The sequence below is a fragment of the Vespa velutina genome, chromosome 1, assembly GCF_912470025.1.
Source record: "Vespa velutina chromosome 1, iVesVel2.1, whole genome shotgun sequence".
Lineage (NCBI taxonomy): Eukaryota > Metazoa > Arthropoda > Insecta > Hymenoptera > Vespidae > Vespa > Vespa velutina.
This window is the reverse complement of record NC_062188.1, coordinates 4,168,875-4,191,646: the sequence shown is the minus strand read 5'-3', so window position 1 is coordinate 4,191,646 and position 22,772 is coordinate 4,168,875. Positions and strand designations below refer to the sequence as shown.

Below are 22,772 nucleotides of genomic sequence, written 5' to 3'. Positions count from 1 at the left end.
GGAATGCGCGAATAAATTTGACGTTTCTCTTAAACTGACGATGACGAGCATGTTTTTCTTTCTTTTTTCTCTCTCTCTCTCTCTCTCTTTTTTTACGATGGCTAAAGATTTTCTATTTATCAGTCGACGATCAAATATTTGATTGTGATCGTGAGTAATTTAAAAAGGGATTAAAAATAAATGTTGTATTTTTAATTTTTTAAATGGATCTATAGAAGAATACAAAAAAAAAAAAAAAAAAAAAAAAATACAAAAATCAAAATGAAATAGTGTAATTCTATTTAAAAACCAATGCAAAATTTTCTGCTATTACTGTTGATGCTTTTTAGATGATAAATTTTCTATATTGGAATTGTTTAAAAAATGTTAAGTAAGAAGATAATTAAATTTCCTATACATATTTCGAGATTATTCTGTTAGACATGTAAATGTAACGTATAAAAATAGAAATGAAAAAAAAATCATAATATTCTACTAATTTAGTCGATAATTAAAAAAATTCCTTTTCGCGTTTGGAAATCTCGATTTTCTTTCATTACTTTTTTCTTTTCTTTCTTTCTTTCTTTTTTTTTCTCTTCAAATCACGAAACTTTAATTAAACTTTGTGAAAATTCACAAGTCACTTAAACTTTTCTGTTCCCTTCGTTATTGCGGCTCGAAACGGTGTTCTTTTTTCTATCCTCCCCCCTCCCCTTTTTTTACGAAAAATTGATTACGTAAATATTGTAGGCCAATGATATTTATCGTATGGACTCGATAGTATAGATTTATTTTTTCTTGAGAAATAAAATATTCTCGAACAAGTAGTTAAACTTCGGAAAGACATTTTTAACGATCCTAATGAACGTCCTTTTATGGTCCTCTCGAGATGATGATGATGATGCTGATGATGATGATGATGATGATGATGATGATGATGATGATGATGCCTTGGGCAATTGCAGCAGTTAAGGAGGACCGAGAAGAAATTAAGGTCGCACGTTTGCACCTCGTTTCGATCTTCAATAGTAAGGTGGTTTCAGGTCGACTCCGATCTCTTTGTTCGAAAAGAATACCAATGAACGGATTCTCGAACGACCATGATTACCAATTTCGATTATTTGAAACTTCGCAATCGACTAAATTCAATGTATTTATAATTTGCATTAACTGAGACGTAATTATCAATGTTGACCAATGGAACGCGAGAATATCTCTGTAGTATAATATATATCTACGTATGTATGTAGACATCTACGTATGTAGATACGATACGTGGGAACTTGGAAATTTTCTCGCGACTCACTTAAATGTCAAACAATGACCCATCGATCGGATATATCTTTCTATACTTGTATGCATTTATTATCGTTGAAGAAAAATGCCACGTTCAATGCCGTCGTTAATGCATTCCATAGAGAAAGTACATACTCGTCCCTGAATTCCTTTTAATAGATTGTGTTTTTAACAAATATGTCAATCTCGTTTGTTTGCTTCTAAATTTACACATACCTATATATCTATTATATATGGATATTATCATACACATTATATATTTATATATTATATATATATATATATATATATAATATATAATATAAATATATAAAACACATACATAATATATAAATGTGTGCGTGTGTATATGCATGCATGTATATATATATATGTATATATATATAAAATGATTTTCGATGAAAAAAAAGATCAAAAGAAAGAAATCAAAAAAACAAATGTCAATAGGAAAAGATCTAATTTTAAATGTGTCCAGTTTGACATATCTTATTACATGTATTTATATCATTTCTATTGCGATTGTGGAAAAAGAAAAAACAAACAAACAAATAAACAAACAAAAACCAGAAAAACGAGGAAAAAAACAAGATGTGTCGTTTGATTCCTAGGACCGGAATGAATCACTGGTAATACGATCTTCAGAAGGGCAAATCAATTTTGTAATCGTCATCATCGCCGTCGTCGTCGCCATCGTCGTCAAGTAATTTTCTACGGAAATCAAGCACTGTGTTAATCGCGTTGAACGATGGAACAATAAGGAATACATTTCGCTTAGTAACGTTAAGATTAGGAATTATATGACATTTTCGCATGAGGCATAATCATACGCGTCATTGATACATGTTCTCCAAGTAAATGAGAGACCGTTTAACTCGTCATTTTAAATGATAAGAAGGAAGATTATACGCATTCGAGTTTGCAAAAACAAAAAAAAAAAAAAAACAACAAGAAAAAAAAAAGGGAAAAGAAATATATTCAAGAGATTTGGAAGAAAAACAAGTTGAGTACGAATGATTCCTTGATAAATCAAATTTATTCATTTGGAAATCGTGTGATTGCCTAACTATTTATCGTATATATATATATATATATATATAAAAGCAAGGTGTTAAAAATGTGTGGGATATTATGAGAAAGATAGAGAGAGAGAGAGGGGGGGGGGAGGGAGAGAAAGAGAGAGAGAGAGAGAGAGAGAGAGTGATAGAGAATGGACGTTCATTCTTAGCTACTTGACTACATATTTCTAAGCCTCTCTAGCTCTCGCGGTACCAGCCAGTACGAGCCAGCGCCTACGTCACTTTTTCTTGATCGCACGAATCCGTCTTCCAACGTACCAATTAACTCGCTCATTCGTTATTATTTTTTCTTTCTTTTTTTTCCCGTTTTTTCTTTTTCTATCTTTATGTATTCTTTTATCTTTATTTTTTATTTATTTATTTATTTATTTACTTATATATTTTTTTTTTTTACTTTTCCATTCGGTCCTTTTTCTTTTCGATACTCTAAGATGGAAACAATGAAATCTTTTCGATTCATTGCGACGTTTTATATCTCGTTTCAAAAGAAATTTCTCAAAATGAGAGATCTCTCGATAATTCAAATACTAAATTAAATAACAAATTATATTTATATAATTCGTATGTACGAATGGTATAACTTAAAAGAATTTTTACACATTCACGCTCATCGGTATGCTCCTATAAAAATATATCATAATTATCAATAATAATAATTATAATGTTAAAATAATAATAATAATAACAATAAGAATAATAATGAAAGCTCTCATAATTCGTGTAGGAAAAGAGAGAGAAAGAGAGAAAGAGAGAAAGAAAGAAAGAAAGAACTAAAAAAAGGAGGAAAGGGAAAAAAATGTTGAGAAAAGAAAATAATTAAAAGTCAGATTAATTTCAAAAGAAAGAAAATAATTCATCTTATAATCAGACAAATATCAATGTTGTTGATCTCGGAACAGTAGTTAATAAGAAAAGGCGCGTTTGGTGTATGCTTACCAAGTGCGCATTCGGTGCACTCCTGCACCCCGTCCTCTCTCGATGCACATTCCCTCCCAACAGTCGCTATCTCTCTGCTGTGGTACCAGGCCGCACAGCCTGGCACGAACGCTGCACTTCCAAGACCGTGGGCTACCTCTTCTTCTCCTTCCTCCCCTCTCTCTCTATCTCTCTCTCTCTCTCTTTCTCTCTCTTATACATACACATACACACACGCATACATATACATATACATTCAATAACTCGTATAAGGCATAACATGCACGTGAATGCACGAGACACATACAAATACAAACACATACACATGTACATACCCATATAAAGCACACATACAACACAATACTGATGTATCCGTCACCTATCCTCTTTCCTCTTCTTATTCCTTTCGACTCGAAGAAGCCGTTCTCCTTAGCAAGTCTCTTCATCGTACCAGGATAAGAGATGTTTCCTCTTTTTTTTTTTTTCTTCTTCTCCTTCCTTTTTTTTTTATTTCTTTTTTTCTTTTTTTTTTTTTTATTTATCGCACGATTTATTAAGATTTATTTCTATTTTTTTCTTTCTTTTTCTTTTTCTTAAGATCTATTTATATATACATACATGTATACATATATATATATATATATAAATATATGTGTATATATGTATATATAGATTATATACATATGCATGCGATATGATGGCCTATGTTTTGTCTATTCGTCCATTCGTATCTACATATTTTATCGTTCTTCTTTGTTTCCTTTTTTATTATTTCTTATTTCAAGCTCGTATCTTGCTAAGGAACGAAACGGTGAAGTTCACTTCCGTCTACTGAACCCTTGAAAACTTGCCTTTATTATTTCATTAACGTTCACGTTATTACTTGATCGCATTCTGAATAAGTATATTTTCTATTTTTACATTTATGTTATAGTTTTTCTTCTACTCAACTGCATATGGTATCTCTTTAGGATATTTTCTAATATTAGATCTCTCCTAGTTTTTCCTTTTTGAGAATGAGAGAGAGAGAAGGAGAGAGAGACGACATAGTTTTGCAAGATCGGTGCTTCGAAGACTTGCTTTCTCGTCCAAGGACGAAGGATTCAAGGATCTCTATAATGGAAAAGTTTCTATAATAGTCTCTATCACCTTCTCTCTCTCTCTCTCTCTCTCTCTCTCTTTCTGTTACTATTTAGTATATCAGTAGATCATAGTGAATCTAGGTTTGGTTTCTATTTTATTTTTTTTTTTTCCTTTTTCTTGATGATATTTTCCTTACTATTTCAGATCTGGTATATGAACGAATTGTAAAATCTGAGAATAAACGAAAGAAAAATGTTTGTGTTGCAAATATCCTGTGGCAAATAATATTCTTCTTGTGGTCAATAATATTCTAGAGTATATAATTCGGATGCATAGAGACGCATCTCTTTCTCTCTCTCTCTCTCTATATATATATATCTATCTATCCGTCTATCTATCTATCTATCTATCTATCTATCTATCTATTTATCTATCTATCTATCTATCTATCTCTCGGATAATACACTTTCGTCTGTCGCTCGTTACGGATATAGCTGACTCCGTAGTTATGTTACTAGCTAGGTCCAATCATCCATGTATGTGGGACACGCGGATATTCCACACATGCAGGATCGATGTTTCTCATATATATATATATATATATATATATATATATATATATATGTATGTATGTATGTATGTATGTATGTATGTATGTATGTATGTATGTATATACACGTATCTTATGTATTCTATGTGTGTATATTACTCAATGAACGTAAACTCGGCTCGGTTGGAGCACGATTTAGTATCGAGATAGAGACGAATACTTTTGAGATACACATATACATTGAACATATAGGTGTATATACATGCGTAATACACACACACACACACACACACGCGCGCGCGCATACATATGCATATAAAAAGAAGATAAAACGAATAAATTCTTTTTAATCTTGTCGAGAATTTAAATTTACATTGAAACGAAGCTTTAATTGATTTCTTCATGAAAATTTTTTAGTACTCCTTTTTAATCTTCGTCTAATTCGATAAAATGAAATATTATATATTTTACAGAGGCGTTTTAAACAGAGACACCACATTCTCGTAGAGGAGGGACAACGTTCCATCAAAGAAACTTTTCTCCTTATTAAATACTCTCTGTTCCCTTATACGTAGGAAGTGAAGTCGTGTCACCGACATGTTAGATCATGTAGGATTATAATACTTAGCACTATATTGTTCGAGAACAACGTGCGTAGAAATTGTTCTTAAATGAGCGATGATCGAAACAAATCGAAAGACATTTTAATTTGTCATTTTTGCAAAGTCCGTTCTATCTTTTCGAAATATCCTTGATCGTTTATTTTAATTATCGATGGAAAAAAAAAGAGGAAAAAAAAAAAAAGGAAAAAGACAAAAAGATTGATTATGTAAAAACAAAAAACATCTTATTTCGTAATTATCTATAGAATTATGTTTTATTACAAATCACAAATCCTTGAAATTATCCAAGAGAACGGATTGAAGTTCTTATGTTACTTATATACGTTAAAAATTTGATTGAAAAAATTAATAACGATTGTTTTCATCGATTCGAATCAATGAGTCGTAGTTATAATCTAACGATTGTATTTAATAAGAAAACATTTTATCGTCCTACGCGATTCCTTAATGTTTTACTATGGAAAACGCTTTCTTCCGTGATATTTGACTTGCTAAAAGATCGTGACTTTTTTTCAAAATTTCCGCTTTACGCCTCGTCATATTGAGATGACGAGCATGCGGAATGTTAAATACTTAGATTAATTTGCATAACTGCGTGCACAGTCTTGAAAAAAAAAAAAAAAAGAAAAAGAAAGAAAAAGAATAAGAAGAAGAAAAATAAAAAAAGATATACTGCGTCTTCCGTAGAAAAAAAAGAAAAAGAAAAAATTGAAAAGAATCCTTTGTCGTAATCTTTTTCTTCCTTCTTCTCTTTTCCTTTTTTCTTCTTCTCGAAAAAAAAAAATGGCCGAACGATGAAGCTCTTTCAATTCTTGCGATTTTTCGATGACGAAGAAAGAAATGCAATTAATCGTCGCATTTAATTGACGTTATCGATTGAGAAACGTATTATCAACGAAAAAAGAAAAAGAAAATAAAAATAAACACGAAACAAAGAAGAAAGAAAAAAAAAATGAATGAGTTTGCTAATTAAGTGTCATTGTCAGTTTCTGTTTACTCCTCATTCTTCTCCTTTATCTTCTTCTTCTCTTAGAACTATCGAAGAACTTGGATCGCAATGAAATCTCTTATACCACCTCTTTACATCGTCGTTTCTCTTATATATATATATATATATATATATACTACGAAGAACTTTCTCCCATTGACTGATTCTCAAGCAATAAAATGCTTACGATATCTCAAAGCGGAAGGATTCTTTTCGCAAGTTGAACGACCGTGAGCACAGAGAAACATACAGGGGGGAGGGCCTTCTCATTCGTTCTATGTATGTTACTCAACATGAGATCTCTGACATCATATTATATGAAATATTCTTGTTAGCATTTCGAAAGGATACATTTGTTGAAAAAAATAATAAAATGTCGTTGAAAGATCGATATATATATACAAAAGAAAAAAAAAAAAGAAATAAATAAATTGTGACAGAAAAAATCCTCATACGTAAAAAAAAAAAAAAAAAGAAAATTATAAAAAAGAGATCTTCTCTTTTTAATACTCAATATTCTCTTTCTTTTTTTTTTTTGTGTCTGTAACAAAATTATATAATATGTAAACGTCATAGTATTATTTATATATCAGTAGAATTATACTGCCTTAACGATGAGTACAAAAATTTATATTTAAGAATTAAAAAAAAAAAAAATTAAAAAAAGAAAAAAATAAAAAAAAAAGAAAGAAATTTGAAGCTTGTGATATGAATTTAGAATTAAGTGTTTGGTATTTCGGATAAAATGAAAGAGAATTTTTAAAATATCTCTATATAGGTATTTCTGTACCGTATAAGTATCTTAAAAAAAAAAAAAAAAAAAAAAAAAAAAAAAAAAAAAAAAAAAAAGTGGATTCAAATTTACATGGCGTAATATGATAAAAGGTTAACATCGTTGCGCTATGTTATAACAATCGATGCTCATTTGTAACCTGACATTTTTGTATTGTCATTGTACTATTGTTTTATCGTGTGACACGTAATTTGTTTTAAATTATATATATATACATATATATATATATATATATATATATATATATATATATATATGTATAATTTTTTTTTCAATGGTTAAACTAACAACTTCGAAACAAAAGGAAGCTAGATTTCACGTTCGGGTCAGAAGTCTCACGAATCTCGTTTGAGGTCCGTTCTTTCGATCTTAGCTCGCTGAAAGAAGGAGGATAATTACATAACATTATCCAAGATGATGTTTCTCTCGGCGAGAATCCATGTGGCGCAAGGAAAAGTGTTTTTGAAGAGCGCCGCATTGAAAGAAGCCGCGAGTATCCCACGAGAAAAGAGGAGGATGGCTCGTAGATCCTAGCTGAGTTTCATTCGAGTTCTCTGAGCCGAGTTCTCTTAGAGCGGCATTAGAAACAGACATTTCCCTGGCATGGCAGAAGGCATTGAACCTTTCACCTATCACGCCAGTAACATCGTTCTCGACTCGATTCCCCACCTCTTCTTCTCTCTCTCTCTCTCTCTCTCTCTCTCTCTCTCTCTCTCTCTCTCTCTCTCTCTCTTTCTCTCTCTCTCTTTTTCTCTCTCACACTTACTTGTCAGAGCTCGTTTACTATCCTTTAATTTACAGTAACTCACAAAACTATATAATTATACATATTTTTGAAATTACTTATATATATATATATATATATATATATATATATATTTTTTTTTTTTTAAATCATTTAACGAAATGTCTCCGATCCAAAAGAATTCATTCGTGTCGTGTAAAATAACTGTAATAAACAAATGAAAATAATTAAATGGTATGGTAACACAACCGTTTTCCTTTTTTTTTTTTTCTTCTTTTCTTACGAGTCACCGTATAAATTATTTTCTTTCCCTTGGTATATATCAAATGGTATAATCTGATAGCGTGTTTTCTCTTGTATATCTGTTCACAGGCGATGGCACCGGTTGTGGGCCTAACATGTTCAAATGTCTCGACGGAAAGTGCATACCGGCATTGTTGGTCTGCAACTATGAACGTAACTGCGAGAACGCCGAGGACGAGTTTCAGTCGTGTCGTAAGTATACATCCTTCGTAATATCGTTTTGGGGGGTAAGGAACTTGTAAATAGTGTCGTTCGCTTTCACGAATGGAAAGGAAAATGTTCGTGATACATTAGTCGTTGAGAAATGTCAGTAATAAAATATCATCTGTAACGCGTCATCATTTATTTTACTCAATTATTTATTTATTTATTTATATTTTTCTTTTTAACTCCAATATCAACACTTTTATATAAACAGAAAAAATAACGCCATTTTGTTTTCCTTTTTGGTTTCTTTTTTTCTTTTCTTTTTCTTTTTTTTTGGAATGCCTTCGTTTAGGTTTCCTGATCGATCCTCATGATTCGTAAAGTTCTCGTTTTCCCCATTTGAAAGCACTCTCATTCTTTTCAACGTTTTTACCTTCGGAGAAACGTTTGTTATGCGCGGGACGATGTTAAACCGGAAGGGAGACTGTGACCCTCTTTCAAGTGCGACGTGCAAAAGTTCCGCTATTGAACGCCAGTCGACAAAACGGACCCACTGCCACGATTAACGTTTTAAATCGGACCGAAGCTAAGACTTTTCTTTCTTTCTTTCTTCCTTTTATATATACATATATATATATATATATATATATTCTCGTTCTTACGTACGAAGATTCTGTAGTCGATTTCTCTGTCGATTTCGAATTAAAAGTTAATATAATTCTTGTATATAATATGTACGACATACTTTAAGCTCGACATTTTTTACTTTTTCTCATTTTTTTTTTTTCTTTTTTTTAATTCTTGTGAAATTCTTTTTTTCTTCTTTTGGTTTTTTGAACGTACAAATAAAAGAAAAGAAAAAACAAAGAACAAAAAAAAAACGAAAGAAAGAAAAAAAAATCATTAGCAATATCTTCTTCCGCATGGAACAGTCGAATTCTTTGTTCGAAATTATTATATATTTCCGGCACGCGAGATTCATTTTTACAATCACGTCGGATGAGGAAAATAAATTTTGTTTTTTAGTCGAAAACAAAATAATTATTACTATATTATCTCTTTTCGATATCCATGTATAATTATTATCAACATTACATTTTCGTTGGAACATATTGCATGCATTCCTTACGTAATAGCGATAATTATTTTAGAAATAGATAACATTGCATGTTATCTATCTGACTATTGTATGTTATATGACAGATATCTATCTACATATTTATTATTACAATTGAGGACTCGAAGGACATTTTTCTTTTTTATCGAAATGAATTTCATTATCATTTGGATTGTACGATGTATCCTAAAAAAAAAAAAAAAAAAAAAAAAAAAAAAAAAAAAAAAAAAAAAAAAAAAATGAATATCTTTTTATGACTTATGAATATTTTCTCATATTTATTTGGAAATATGCATGGACATTCTTTCTTCCCTCCCTCTTTTCTCTTATTATCAAGTTCGATTCTCATACATGATTTAGATATTTATTATTAGATAATAATTTATTAATTTTTTTCTTCTTCTTTTTTTTTTTTTTTTTTTTTTTTTCTTGTTAACAGCACCGCCCGATTGCGAAGTCGGCCAAATTACCTGCGGACAATATATTTTCAATAAAACCTATTGTATACCGTTACATCAAAAATGTGACATTACGGTCGATTGCGTGGACGGCTCGGACGAGGATGGTTGCCGTGAGTATTTTTTAACAATCTTTTGTATACTTTTTTTTTTTTTTTTTTTTTTCTTAACGATATTCTGAAAAGGGATATTTCTAATGGTTCGATGATTGAAAAAAGAAGAAAATATTACGTTAATACGTGCACGCATGTAATATAAGTAGATTTAGAAACAGGTTTACCAAGTTGAACTCTTGTTTGAAAGATCTCATAGCTTCTTCTTTTTTCCTTTTTTATTTATTATCTCGTCTTAAGTATCTTCGCAGACACTCGTCTTTGAAGCGTATATTATACGTGATATAGCTTGTGACTCCCTCTACTAGGTAATAGTATCTACAAAGATGTACGTATAATTTAATAATAATTGCAATTTGGAAAAAGAAAAAAAATATTTCATCGTTATTATAATATCAAAAAAGAAGAAGAAGAAAAAAAAAAGGCGGATCTAAATCTTTTTCCTAATTTTGTATCATATTTTGAAGGGATATCGCAATGTATATCTTATACGTATTTGAGGACTTTCGTCTTTTAAAAATGTAACTTGTACGTAATGTATTTATATAACTTATAACTCTAGCTAATACCATTTACGAAGATGTAAAAACATTCAACAGTTAAAATTCAACAAGTTAAAAGTTAGATATTAGTAAAGACCAAAAAAAAAAAAATATTCTATGATTATCATTTTTATTCCAATATGAAAATAGCGAAATCTGATGTATACAAATTTTTTCTAATTTTTAAAATATAATTGTGTTTCGTAAGAAATGAATCGTGTACGAAGCAATGTGTTTCTTTATCAATGAAACACGAGTATTGCAATGGAACGATAAATAAGATATTATAGCGTATTATTCATATCGAAGGAATATGATCATAGTATAATGTTCGATCGAAGGAATTTGTAAAGCGATTAGACGTATAAACGTTGTTAGTTATTATTGTTCATTAAAACATTTTTACAATTGCTCTATTATGATTAGTATATATAAGGAGTCGATAAACGTTGTTACATAAGAATATACATAAGTATTTAAGAATTATACGTACTATACGCTCTAATGTAGAGTATATAAGATTTATACATTATTCTATATACACGATTTGTCACATGTAAAAGAACAGGTAACAAGTAAAGTTATAAACTTTCCTATGTAATTCTAATGTCATGTACAATGTCGATTTAACAATAAGTATATATCAGCATGAACTTTACAAAGAGCATCGTCGATACTTTCTCTTTGATATATGATATATAGGTTAAAATTTAATAAACGGAATTAATTCTTTATAATACTATGTAATTTTTATGTTACATGCTTTTATATATATATATTTTTTTTTTTTTTTTTTTTTCATTGTAAATTTTATTTCATTTTATCGCCACAAATTTAATTGTTGCTCCATATACGAAATCTGTAATAATTTATTTTATTTATTTATTTATTTATTTATTTATTTATTTATTTATTTATTTTTTTTTTTTTTTTTTTTAGATATAGTATAAACATAATAGATATATTTTATCTTTTTATATGATTTTTCTTGTAAATGTGAAAATAAAGAAGAAAACTTCAGGGATTTTATTAAGTTTATCATCGAAGTCATGTTTGACTTGGTTGACTTTGTAATTCACTTGACACTACTTCCAGTAAGAGAAGTCAAGACGGCTATGCCAGTGACTTCGCTAAATCAGCCAGACCGTAATTGAAAGCATTAATGTGGCTTAGAATGATAATGAATACGTCGTTAAGTGCGTGGGGCCGTTCCTATTGATAATTTCATATATGCATATATACAAATGTACGTAGATACATACTGTTGAAATACTTTTCATCGAAACTTTGGAATATATATCGTAGAACAAATATTGCAAACAATACGAAATATTTGTTTAATAATTTATTACTTATTACCGTGGAAAAAAAAAAGGAATAGGAATAACAAAACATATCGATATCGTCCAGCTGATCCTGCCATAAGTTTTGTCGGATGGCCTTCGTTTCCTCACACGATATCGTCCTTTGTGATATTCGAGGTGTATGCGCGTGTGTTAATTTCCGGTTGTTACAGTGAATGAGTCTAAAGAGGGGATTCGTTTCGTCTTTATGCACTGGTACAAGTGCACTCCAATGAATAAAACTAATTGAGGGGTTGCGCGTGATAACTCAAGTGTATCCTATTTTCTCGATGACGTAATTAATTTAAAAACCATTTTCTTGGCCTTTGACGTGATGGCTAACGTTTTTAAAGTGAAAGTTTAGTTCACGATTATCATTAATTAAGTCATAATGAATGTAGTAAGACGAGATCGTCCGTTTAATTATTTTCTTCTTATGCATACATACATATATATATATATATACATACATAGATAGATACGTATGTGAATAAATAAGACCACAAATATAATTATAATACTTTGAGATCTTTATAAAAACTTGAAGTAATATTCGTACAGATTACAGAAAATGTCAGCCGGACGACTTCAGGTGCGGTGGCACTCATCCGGAACTTTGCATACCTAAAGAAAAAGTTTGCGATGGGTATCTTGATTGTCGGAACGGAAAGGACGAAGAAAAATGTGATACGAGCATGAAGGCACCTTGTCAACTCGATGAATTCAGATGTAATACCACACAAAGGTGTATAGAACATAGCGCGAGATGTAATCATAGAGACGATTGCGGTGACAACAGCGACGAGGAACATTGCAGTAAGTATTATGACTTAGTAAAAATGAAAAGAAAAATAATAATTAAAGAAAAAAAAGAAAAAAAACAAAAGAAGAAAAAAAAAGGAAAAGGAGAGCAAAAGAACGAATTTTGCTCTCGTTTATATTTGATTGTTTTCTTTCCTTATAGATTTTCCTCCATGTACGGTCGATCAGTTTCGTTGCACTAATGCGCTTTGTTTACCTCTGGTATTCCGATGCGACGGTTATTTAGATTGCACTGATGGTTCGGATGAAAAAGGTTGCTCGGTAACAGGCTGTCCTGGGCATAAATTCATATGCCCGAAAGGTGCACCAGGCGGGAAGCCACTTTGCATTAACAAGTCTCAGCTTTGCGATGGTAAAGTTGATTGCGAGGATGGCGCCGACGAGGAAGCTGCTTGTTGTAAGTTTCGCAAGAGCCAGATCGAGCTCTTGAAAAAGGAATTTTTCGTTTACTTTTCTTTTATTTCTTCATAGTTTTATTACTTATCTTTACGTATCTTTTATAGCTACGAGTATGTGCGGGTCATTGAGTTGTGAATACAAATGTCAACCATCCCCAACAGGAGGTGTTTGTTATTGCCCTACGGGTAGAATACTAGCGAACGACTCAAAAAGTTGCATAGGTATACTTGGAAATGTTTTCTCTCTCTCTCTCTCTCTCTCTCTTTCTTTTTCTCTTTCTCTTTTTCTCTTTGCTCTTGAATAGAAATCGCTAGATCTAGAATCATTTCCTTACTTTTATTTCATTTCTTTCAACAGACAGAAACGAATGTCTGGAATGGGGCTTTTGCGATCAACTTTGCGAAAACGTTGATGGTTCTTATACGTGCAGTTGTGCACCCGGTTATGTATTGCACGGAAACAATGAGTGTCGTGCCCAAAATATCTCCTCTTTGGAACTATTGGTTGCTCAAGATCGTGCTATTTGGAGGATGTCAGCTAACGGAGAAGATCCAAGAATCGTTGCTAACACTACCGGTGCCAGTGGCGTCGATTATCTTTATTCGAGAAATCTTTTGTTCTGGAGTGATACTAAAACAAGGAAAGTGCATTCAGAATCATTGAATGGTAACGCGGCTACCTCTATTCTAGATATATATCTACCTGTTTCCTGGGGTCCTATATCGATAGCTGTTGATTGGATAGGAGAGAAACTTTACATTGTTGACTCGGTTGTACAAAAGATCGATGTATTTGAATTGGATAGTCGATATCATGGGATCGTACTTGGATCTAATCTTACTAGTCCTTCGGATATCGCTTTAGATCCAACCGTAGGTCTCATGTTCATTGCCGATAGCAAACAAGTTCTGAGGGCAAATATGGATGGTACCTCGGCATTTCCGATTGTATCCGAAGCAGCATACAAGGTATCCGGTGTAACAGCCGATACGATAGCTCGGAGAATTTATTGGTGCGATACTTTGTTAGACTATATAGAAACTGCTGATTATTATGGACGAAATAGAGTGATGGTAGTAAAAGGACCGCAAGTTCCATCGCCGGTGAGGCTGACTTTGTTTGAAAGTAAGATCTATTGGACGGATAATACGAAACAGGCAATAATGAGCGTTGACAAGAAGCAAGAGGGTTATTCTATAGAAACTGTGTTCAAAGTAAGAGACGCCAAAGCTGTGAAAGCTCTTCATATGTTAGCCCAACCAATTGTTTCCAATCCTTGTGGTAATAACAACGGTGGTTGTCAACACATGTGTATAGTTACTGCTGTTACAAATCAAGAGAATAGTTTGGGATATCGTTGTGCATGTGACATTGGTTGGAGACTATCGAGCGATCTGAGAAATTGTAATTTGGTCCAAGAATTCCTTATGTATTCGCAACAAAGATTTATCAAAGGTCGTGTGTTAGATCCGGTGATGGAGGGTTTTAGCGATGCAATATTGCCTGTAGTCTCTAGAAGAGCTAGATTCGTCGGTTTAGATTACGATGCTTATGATCAGTATATATACTATAGCGATGTCTTGCAAGACGTAATCTACAGGGTACATCAAAACGGTACCGGTCGAGAAATAGTGTTGGCGAGTCAAAACGAAGGTGTAGAAGGTTTGGCAGTGGATTGGGCGGCGAAAAATCTTTATTACATTGATTCGCGCAAAGGAACGTTGAACGTTTTAAGCACACGAAATGTAACATATAGGAGAACGCTGTTGAAAAATCTTAAACGACCACGGGCTATCGTCATTCATCCAAATCACGGATATATCTTTTTCTCCGAATGGGATAGACCAGCTAATATCAGCAGAGCACATGCCGACGGATCGAATTTAGTAGTTTTCAAAAATTTAACTTTAGGTTGGCCAAATGGATTGGCAATTGATTTTTACAAGGATAGATTATATTGGTGCGATGCTTTACTGGATCACGTTCAACATTCAAATCTTGATGGTACGGACGTTCGTACTGTTAATTCGAGATTAATACGACATCCATTTTCTATAGCTATACACGAACAGTGGATGTACATTACTGATTGGAGATTAGATGCTATAATTCGACTTCATAAGAAAACAGGAGAACAAGAAGCGATTCTCGTTCGCGAACCAGCTTCAAATAGACTTTACGGCGTGAAAGTTTACAGTCGTGATGTACAATCTGAAACAAATAACAATCCTTGTTCCCTGAATAATGGTGGTTGCGAAAAACTCTGCTTTGCGATACCACGAAACTATACAAATCAGTTTGGCACTCTTCATTTGATTCAAGTTTGTGGTTGCCCTTATGGCGAAAAATTGCAAGATGATGGAATGACATGTACAGCTGATCCCGAATTGGAACCACCGGTACAAGCTTGCCCTAATGCTTGGGACTTTACTTGTGCGAATCAAAGATGTATACCACAATCTTGGGTGTGCGATGGCGAAAACGATTGTTTGGATAATAGCGACGAAATGCAAAATTGTACGAAACTAACGTGCGGTACGAACGAGTTCCAGTGTAAATCAGGTCGATGCATGCCTATGAGTTTCCGCTGCGATTCGGAGAATGATTGTGGAGATTACAGCGATGAGATTGGATGTCCGAATATTACGTGCAATACAAATCAGTTTGCTTGTGCAAATAATCGTTGTATACCAGCGACATGGAAATGCGATTCTGAAAATGATTGTGGCGATAGTTCGGACGAGGGAGATTTCTGTGCAGCCAAAACCTGCTCTTACTTTCAATTTACTTGTCCACGATCTGGCCATTGTATTCCTCAATCTTGGGTATGCGACGGTGACAACGATTGTTTCGACCAACAAGACGAAGCCGATTGTCCTCCTGTGACATGTGTCAGTACGTTATACACCTGTGCCGATAAAAAGATGTGTATATTGGAGTCATATAAATGCGATGGTATATCGGATTGTAACGATGGTAGTGACGAAGTTGGTTGTCCATCATTGGCACCTGATCAATGTAATACCGATAAACAATTCCAATGCGTTGGCTCATCTATTTGTATTCCAAGAAGTTGGTATTGCGATGGTACGGCAGATTGTCCTGACAAATCGGACGAACCTCCTACTTGTGGACAAATCGACTGTCATCCTGGGTATTTCAAGTGTCAAAACTCAAGATGCGTTTTCAAAGCATACATATGTGATGGTAAAGACGATTGTGGTGACGGTTCTGACGAAGATACGACTTTACACGCTTGCGGTCCACCAGAACATAAGTGTGATTCGCAACAATGGAAATGTCCAAATATAACCAACAGATGTATCAACGTTACTAAAGTATGCGACGGCATATTCGATTGTCCTAACGGCGCGGACGAAGGAATTGGCTGTGACTTGGCCGAATGCCAACATCAGAGTGGATTATGCAGCAACACCTGCATTCGAACACCCCTAGGAGCTCAATGTTCTTGTCCAGCCGGCGAAGAACTCGATTCCGATGGATATACTTGTCACGATTTGAACGAATGCGATCCACCAGGTCGTTGTTCTCAGATTTGCATAAATACCAAAGGAAGCTATCATTGTTATTGTGTCAGCGGTTATACTCTTGAGAAGGACAAGCATACTTGTAAAGCATTAAATCACAGTGCAGCATTTCTCATTATATCTAATAGGCATACTATATTAGTTGCTGATTTACAAGATCAAGCTCTAGAGAGAGTACCCATTAATGTAGAGAACGTTGTAGCAACGGCGAGTAACATGCATACGGGAACAATATTTTGGTCCGATATGAAGTTAAAGAAAATCTCAAGATTGGAAAGGGGTAGCGATCCGCAAGACGTTATATCAACGGGTTTGGATTTAGTGGAAGGCCTGGCATACGATTGGATCGGTCAAAACTTATATTGGTTAGATTCAAAATTAAATACAATTGAAGTGGCTAAGGAAACCGGTGAAAAAAGAATGGTCCTCGTGAAAGAAAATATTACTCAACCTCGTGGAATGTGTTTGGATCCAAATCCAGATGCTCGATGGTTGTTTTGGACGGATTGGGGTGAAAATCCACGTATAGAGAGAATTGGAATGGATGGTACGAATAGATCGACTATTATCAGTACCAAGATATATTGGCCTAATGGATTGGCTTTGGATATAGCCAATAAAAGAATATATTTCGCCGATAGTAAATTAGATTTCATCGACACTTGTCTGTACGATGGTAGTAAAAGAATTCAGGTATTAGCTAGTTCTCATTACTTATTACATCCACATTCGCTTACGTTATTCGAAGATACGATGTACTGGACGGATCGACAATTAAATAGAGTTTTATCGGCACATAAATTTTATGGCACGAATCCAACAGTTATATCGCATTTAATATCACAACCTTTGTCTATACACGTACATCATTCGGTACTACAACCTATGTCACAAAATCCTTGTAAACGTCCTTTTGTTAATGAAACGTGCGAACATCTGTGTCTTCTTTCTCCAAGTAATCCATTGGGATATACCTGCAAATGTCAAGTTGGTTTCAAATTAGTCGAAGGTTACAAATGTGTCGAAGAAGAATCACCATACTTGATGGTATTACGTGGATCACAAATTGTTGATATATCTTTAACGCCAGGCGACATGAAAACTGGTTACATCACTCCAGTCGTTGGAATAGAAGATGGTCGTGTTATTGATTATGATAGAAAAGATCGAATAATTTATTGGTTGGAAGGAAAGGAATCGGACGATGAAAATGGCACCATATATACTATACCTTATGGAGGTGGAAATAGAACTGAATTTCCAAATCCAGCCGGAGATTCTGGAATCGTTGGATCTCCCTCCACAATAGCATTCGATTGGCTTGGTAGAAATTTATTTATAGGAAACCGGTATGCTTCTAACATTGAGGCTATTAAAGTTGATGGAAAAACGAAATTTAGAACGATTGTGTTAGCGAATGATGGCAACAGAACATCCGTGGCAAGACCTATATCTATGTGCGTTGATCCTCTCGACGGGCATATATTTTGGGTAGACGAAGGTGGTTTTGGTATACCGATGAAAATAGGAAGGGTAAATATGGACGGTACTAATCCACTTGTACTCATAGATAATGTCGAAAAGCCAGTGGCTATAACAATAGATATTCCAAGTAAAACAGTTTACTTTAGTTCTAAATATCCAACATTTGTAATGTCAATGAACACGGATGGACAAAACGTTAGGACTATTCTTTCAACTGCGAACAATATAGCCTTGCCAAAAGCTCTGGTGGTTCATGAGTCTAAATTATATCTTCTTGATCCTCTCTTCGATAAAATTGAAAGAGTAGATCTTCCTAATGGAGATAATCCTACTACTATAATCGATAACGATTCGGAATTGAAGACCATGATTATTTATAAAAAACGTATTACCGGCATTCATCCGTGTCTTAATAACAATGGAGGTTGCGAGCAGCTATGTCTACCATCTTCGGGTGGAACCAGAGTATGTGCTTGTGGAATGGAATATCGTGAAATGGACGATACCAGATGTGAACCCTTCAAGACTTTCGCTGTTGTATCTCAATTGGATGTGGCGAGAGGATACAGTCTGAAAGATGCTAAAGAAGCGATGGTACCCATTGCAGGAACTGGACATCACATTTTACATGTGGACGTTCATTACGCAAACAATTGGATTTATTGGGTAGAATTTAATCGTGGTATATGGAACGGAATTTTCCGTGTCAGACCAAACGGAACGGAACTTCAACAAATTATTAAACAGGGAATAGGTTCAAATGGTATTCGTGGATTGACCATAGATTGGATAGCTGGCAATTTGTATTTTGCGAATGTTTTCCCACATGATAATTACGTAGAAGTTTGCAGATTAGACGGTAGCTACAGAAAAGTCCTTATAAAGACGATGACCGATGCACCCAGAGAACTAGTCGTTAATCCCATAAAAAGATATTTATATTGGATCGATTACGGACAATATCCAAGAATAGGCAAAGCACTTTTAGATGGAAGTAATTCCTCGTCCATCGTTACATCTGGTATAAGTACTCCGCGTGATTTAACCGTCGATCCTGTGACTCATGATCTTTATTGGGTAGATTCTAAATTGGATACGATACAAAAGGTATCATATACCGGTGGAAATCGTCAGATAATACGTCGAAACTTACCAAATCCAATGGGTGTAGCGATTTATGGCGATGACGTTTATTGGGTGGATAGAAACTTAGCTACAGTCTTCAAGGCCAGTAAATATCACGGCAATACTAGCTTACCTACACCAGTTAGAACGAATTTACAAAAATTAAGAGATATCGCTATCTTCGATCAGAAAAATCAACCATCCGATTTTACGAATCCATGTTCGGTTAAGAATGCCGGATGTGCACAGCTCTGCTTTGCTTTTCCAAATGATCGATTCGTATGTGACTGTGCAACCGGTAAACTGTTAAATGACGGTGAAACATGTGGAAATATGAACGAATATCTTGTATTTGCAACGAGAACGGAAATTAGATCGATTGGATTAGATCCTCGTGATACGAGTCTTCCATTCAGTCCAATTGGTAATTTCACGAATGTAGCTGGTATTGATTTCGATTATGCTGACAAGAAACTTTTCTTTACGGAAATTACACCATGGGCACAGATTGCATGGATGCAGGCAGAAAATCCATCCTTAACCGATATGCATATTCTTCTGAACAAAGATATCAATCCAGAGGGTATATCATACGATTGGACTCAAAAGAAAGTATACTGGGCTGATTACACCAATAATAGCATCTATGCAATGAATCTCGATGGATCAGATATGGTAATGATCGCAAGAGTTAATAGACCTAGAGCTATCGTCGTTGATCCTTGCAATGGATCGCTGTACTTCACCGATTGGGGTCGATTCGGTACGTCAGGAAAAATTTTCCGAACTACTATGGCTGGTTCATTGAAAAAAGCTATCATCGATAAGGATTTATTACAGCCAAGCGGATTGGCTATCGATTACGAAGAACGTATGCTTTATTGGACTGATGCTGTAAGGGAAAAAATCGAAAGATCGGATCTTAACGGGAAGAATCGTGAAGTTTTGGTTAGCGCTACGATTTATCCATTTGCCATCACTGTCTTCCGTGAACATATTTATTGGACTGATCTTCAACTTAGAGGTGTATATCGTGCTGACAAGTATACAGGTGCCAATAAAGTAGAGTTAGTTAAACGATTGGAATATTCGCCAAGAGATTTGTTCGTTTATTCCGCGGAAAGGCAAATGTGTAAAGTCAATCCTTGTAACATCAAAAACGGAGGATGTGATCAATCTTGTCATCCTGGAGTTAATGGATCAGCAGAATGTAAATGCGACGATAATAGCAGGCTCGTCAATGAGGATAGAATGTGCGTTCCTAAGAACGTAACTTGCGATGCTAGTAAATTCGCTTGTAGAAATGGCCGTTGCATCTCTAGAATGTGGGCATGCGACGGAGATGATGATTGCAATGATGGCTCAGACGAGGATACCAACTATTGCTGTATGTTCTTTTATTTATTTTTGATTTTATTTCTCTAGTTGTAATATCAATATTCTATGTAAGTTGATATTCTAAGTTAATTTTATACATTATTCTTATTATTATAGCTTACCATTCGTGTAGTCCGAACGAGTTCCGTTGTAACAACGGCCGTTGCATTTTTAAGACATGGAAGTGCGATCATGAGAATGATTGTCGTGATGGTAGTGACGAAGAAGGTTGTGTATATCCACCTTGTGCTCCGGGAGAATTCACTTGTGACAATTATCGTTGCATTCCACAATCTCAAGTTTGCAATGGAATTAATGATTGCAAGGACAACGTAACGTCAGACGAGACGCATGATCGTTGTCCTCAGAATACGACATGTCCTCAGAATCATTTAAAATGCGAGAAAACAAATATTTGCGTGGAGCCATATTGGCTTTGCGACGGGGACAATGATTGTGGTGACAATAGTGACGAGAATCCATTACATTGCGCACAAAGAACTTGTCCTCCAAACAGCTTCCGTTGTCCGAATCACAGATGTATACCAGCTACTTGGTATTGCGATGGAGACGATGATTGTCTCGATGGTAGCGACGAACCACCTGGTTATTGTCAATCCGAAGGTAGAACTTGTTTTGGGGATTTGTTCACTTGTGACAATGGTAATTGCATTCCTAGGATATACATATGTGATGGAGACAATGATTGCTTGGATAATTCCGATGAAGACGAACGACACCAGTGTAGTAAGTTTATATCAATATATTATGCTTGAAAATTAAAATGTTTTTTTGCTTTGTTACACATATATTATTTTTATTTTTATAGATGACAGAAAATGCGACGAAGAAACAGAATTTACATGCACCGCTAACAAAGTATGGAATCGAGCTCAGTGTATTCCAAAGAAATGGTTGTGCGATGGTGATCCAGATTGCGTCGATGGTGCAGATGAAAATGTAACGTTACATCGTTGTCCAGATCCAACTCCATGCGGAGAAAATCAATTTACTTGCAACAACGGACGTTGTCTTAATAATAATTGGCTTTGTGATCATGACAATGATTGCGGCGACGGTAGCGACGAAGGAAAGATGTGCAATTCTCAATATAAACAATGTTCAGCGCAAGAATTCACATGTCAGAATTTCAAATGTATTAGAAAACAATTCCGTTGCGATGGCCAAGATGATTGTGGTGATCATTCGGACGAAGTAGGATGTCGTAAGTACAATGATATACGTTATAAACTTCATTTATTATTTATGGAACATTAAAATATAAAAATGATTTATTTCACAGCATCCAAAGTTAAAAATACTACGTGTCCAAATCCTGGAGAATTTATGTGTGCCAATGGTAATTGTATAGATCAACAATTAGTTTGTAATAAAGAGCCAGACTGTGCCGATGAAAGTGACGAACCAGCACATTGTAATGTCGATGAATGTGCACGTCCAGAATTGAATCAATGTGGACATAGATGCGTTGATACGCCAACTAGTTATTATTGCGAATGCAATCCGGGATATAAACTTTTAGATGATGGAAAAGCATGTGTTGATATTGATGAGTGTATAGAAATGCCTCAAGTGTGCAGTCAACAATGTGAAAACACACCGGGCGGATTTTATTGTAAATGTGACGAACGTTGGTATGAGAGAGCTGCTGATGAACATACTTGTAAAAGAAGAGACAGAATTGAACCATGGGTCATATTCACTAATAAATATTACGTTAGAAACATGTCAACAGATGCAACAAAATACAGTTTAATGCATCAAGATCTCATTAATGTCGTTGCGTTAGACGCCGATTATACACAAGAAATGTTATACTTTTGTGATGTAACTGCAAAGACTATATACAGGTATATTTTGTATTGTAATTTTTTACCAATATCTTTGTAAAACTTAAAGTACAAACGATTGATTTGATTCCGTT

At 34.1% G+C, this 22,772-nt stretch overlaps 1 protein-coding gene and 1 long non-coding RNA gene across 3 annotated transcripts in view; one reads left to right on the top strand and one right to left on the bottom strand.

Moving 5' to 3' along the window:
- Window positions 1–22,772, top strand: part of LOC124947512 (low-density lipoprotein receptor-related protein 2) — a 52,717-nt gene that overhangs the window by 24,778 nt on the left and 5,167 nt on the right. For both annotated transcript variants that reach the window (XM_047489792.1, XM_047489784.1), the window contains 9 exons: window positions 8,421–8,543; window positions 10,055–10,186; window positions 12,633–12,887; window positions 13,036–13,290; window positions 13,397–13,513; window positions 13,650–20,837; window positions 20,945–21,574; window positions 21,657–22,052; window positions 22,131–22,698. In XM_047489792.1, coding sequence (XP_047345748.1) covers window positions 8,447–8,543; window positions 10,055–10,186; window positions 12,633–12,887; window positions 13,036–13,290; window positions 13,397–13,513; window positions 13,650–20,837; window positions 20,945–21,574; window positions 21,657–22,052; window positions 22,131–22,698 — 9,638 coding nt within the window. In that variant the 5' untranslated portion in view covers window positions 8,421–8,446. The remainder of the gene's footprint in view (window positions 1–8,420; window positions 8,544–10,054; window positions 10,187–12,632; window positions 12,888–13,035; window positions 13,291–13,396; window positions 13,514–13,649; window positions 20,838–20,944; window positions 21,575–21,656; window positions 22,053–22,130; window positions 22,699–22,772) is intronic.
- LOC124947621 lies at window positions 1,716–3,491 on the bottom strand. Its single transcript, XR_007100456.1, has 2 exons — window positions 3,288–3,491; window positions 1,716–1,983 (listed from the first exon to the last, which is right to left on the bottom strand). It is a non-coding gene; the product is annotated as an uncharacterized LOC124947621 (long non-coding RNA).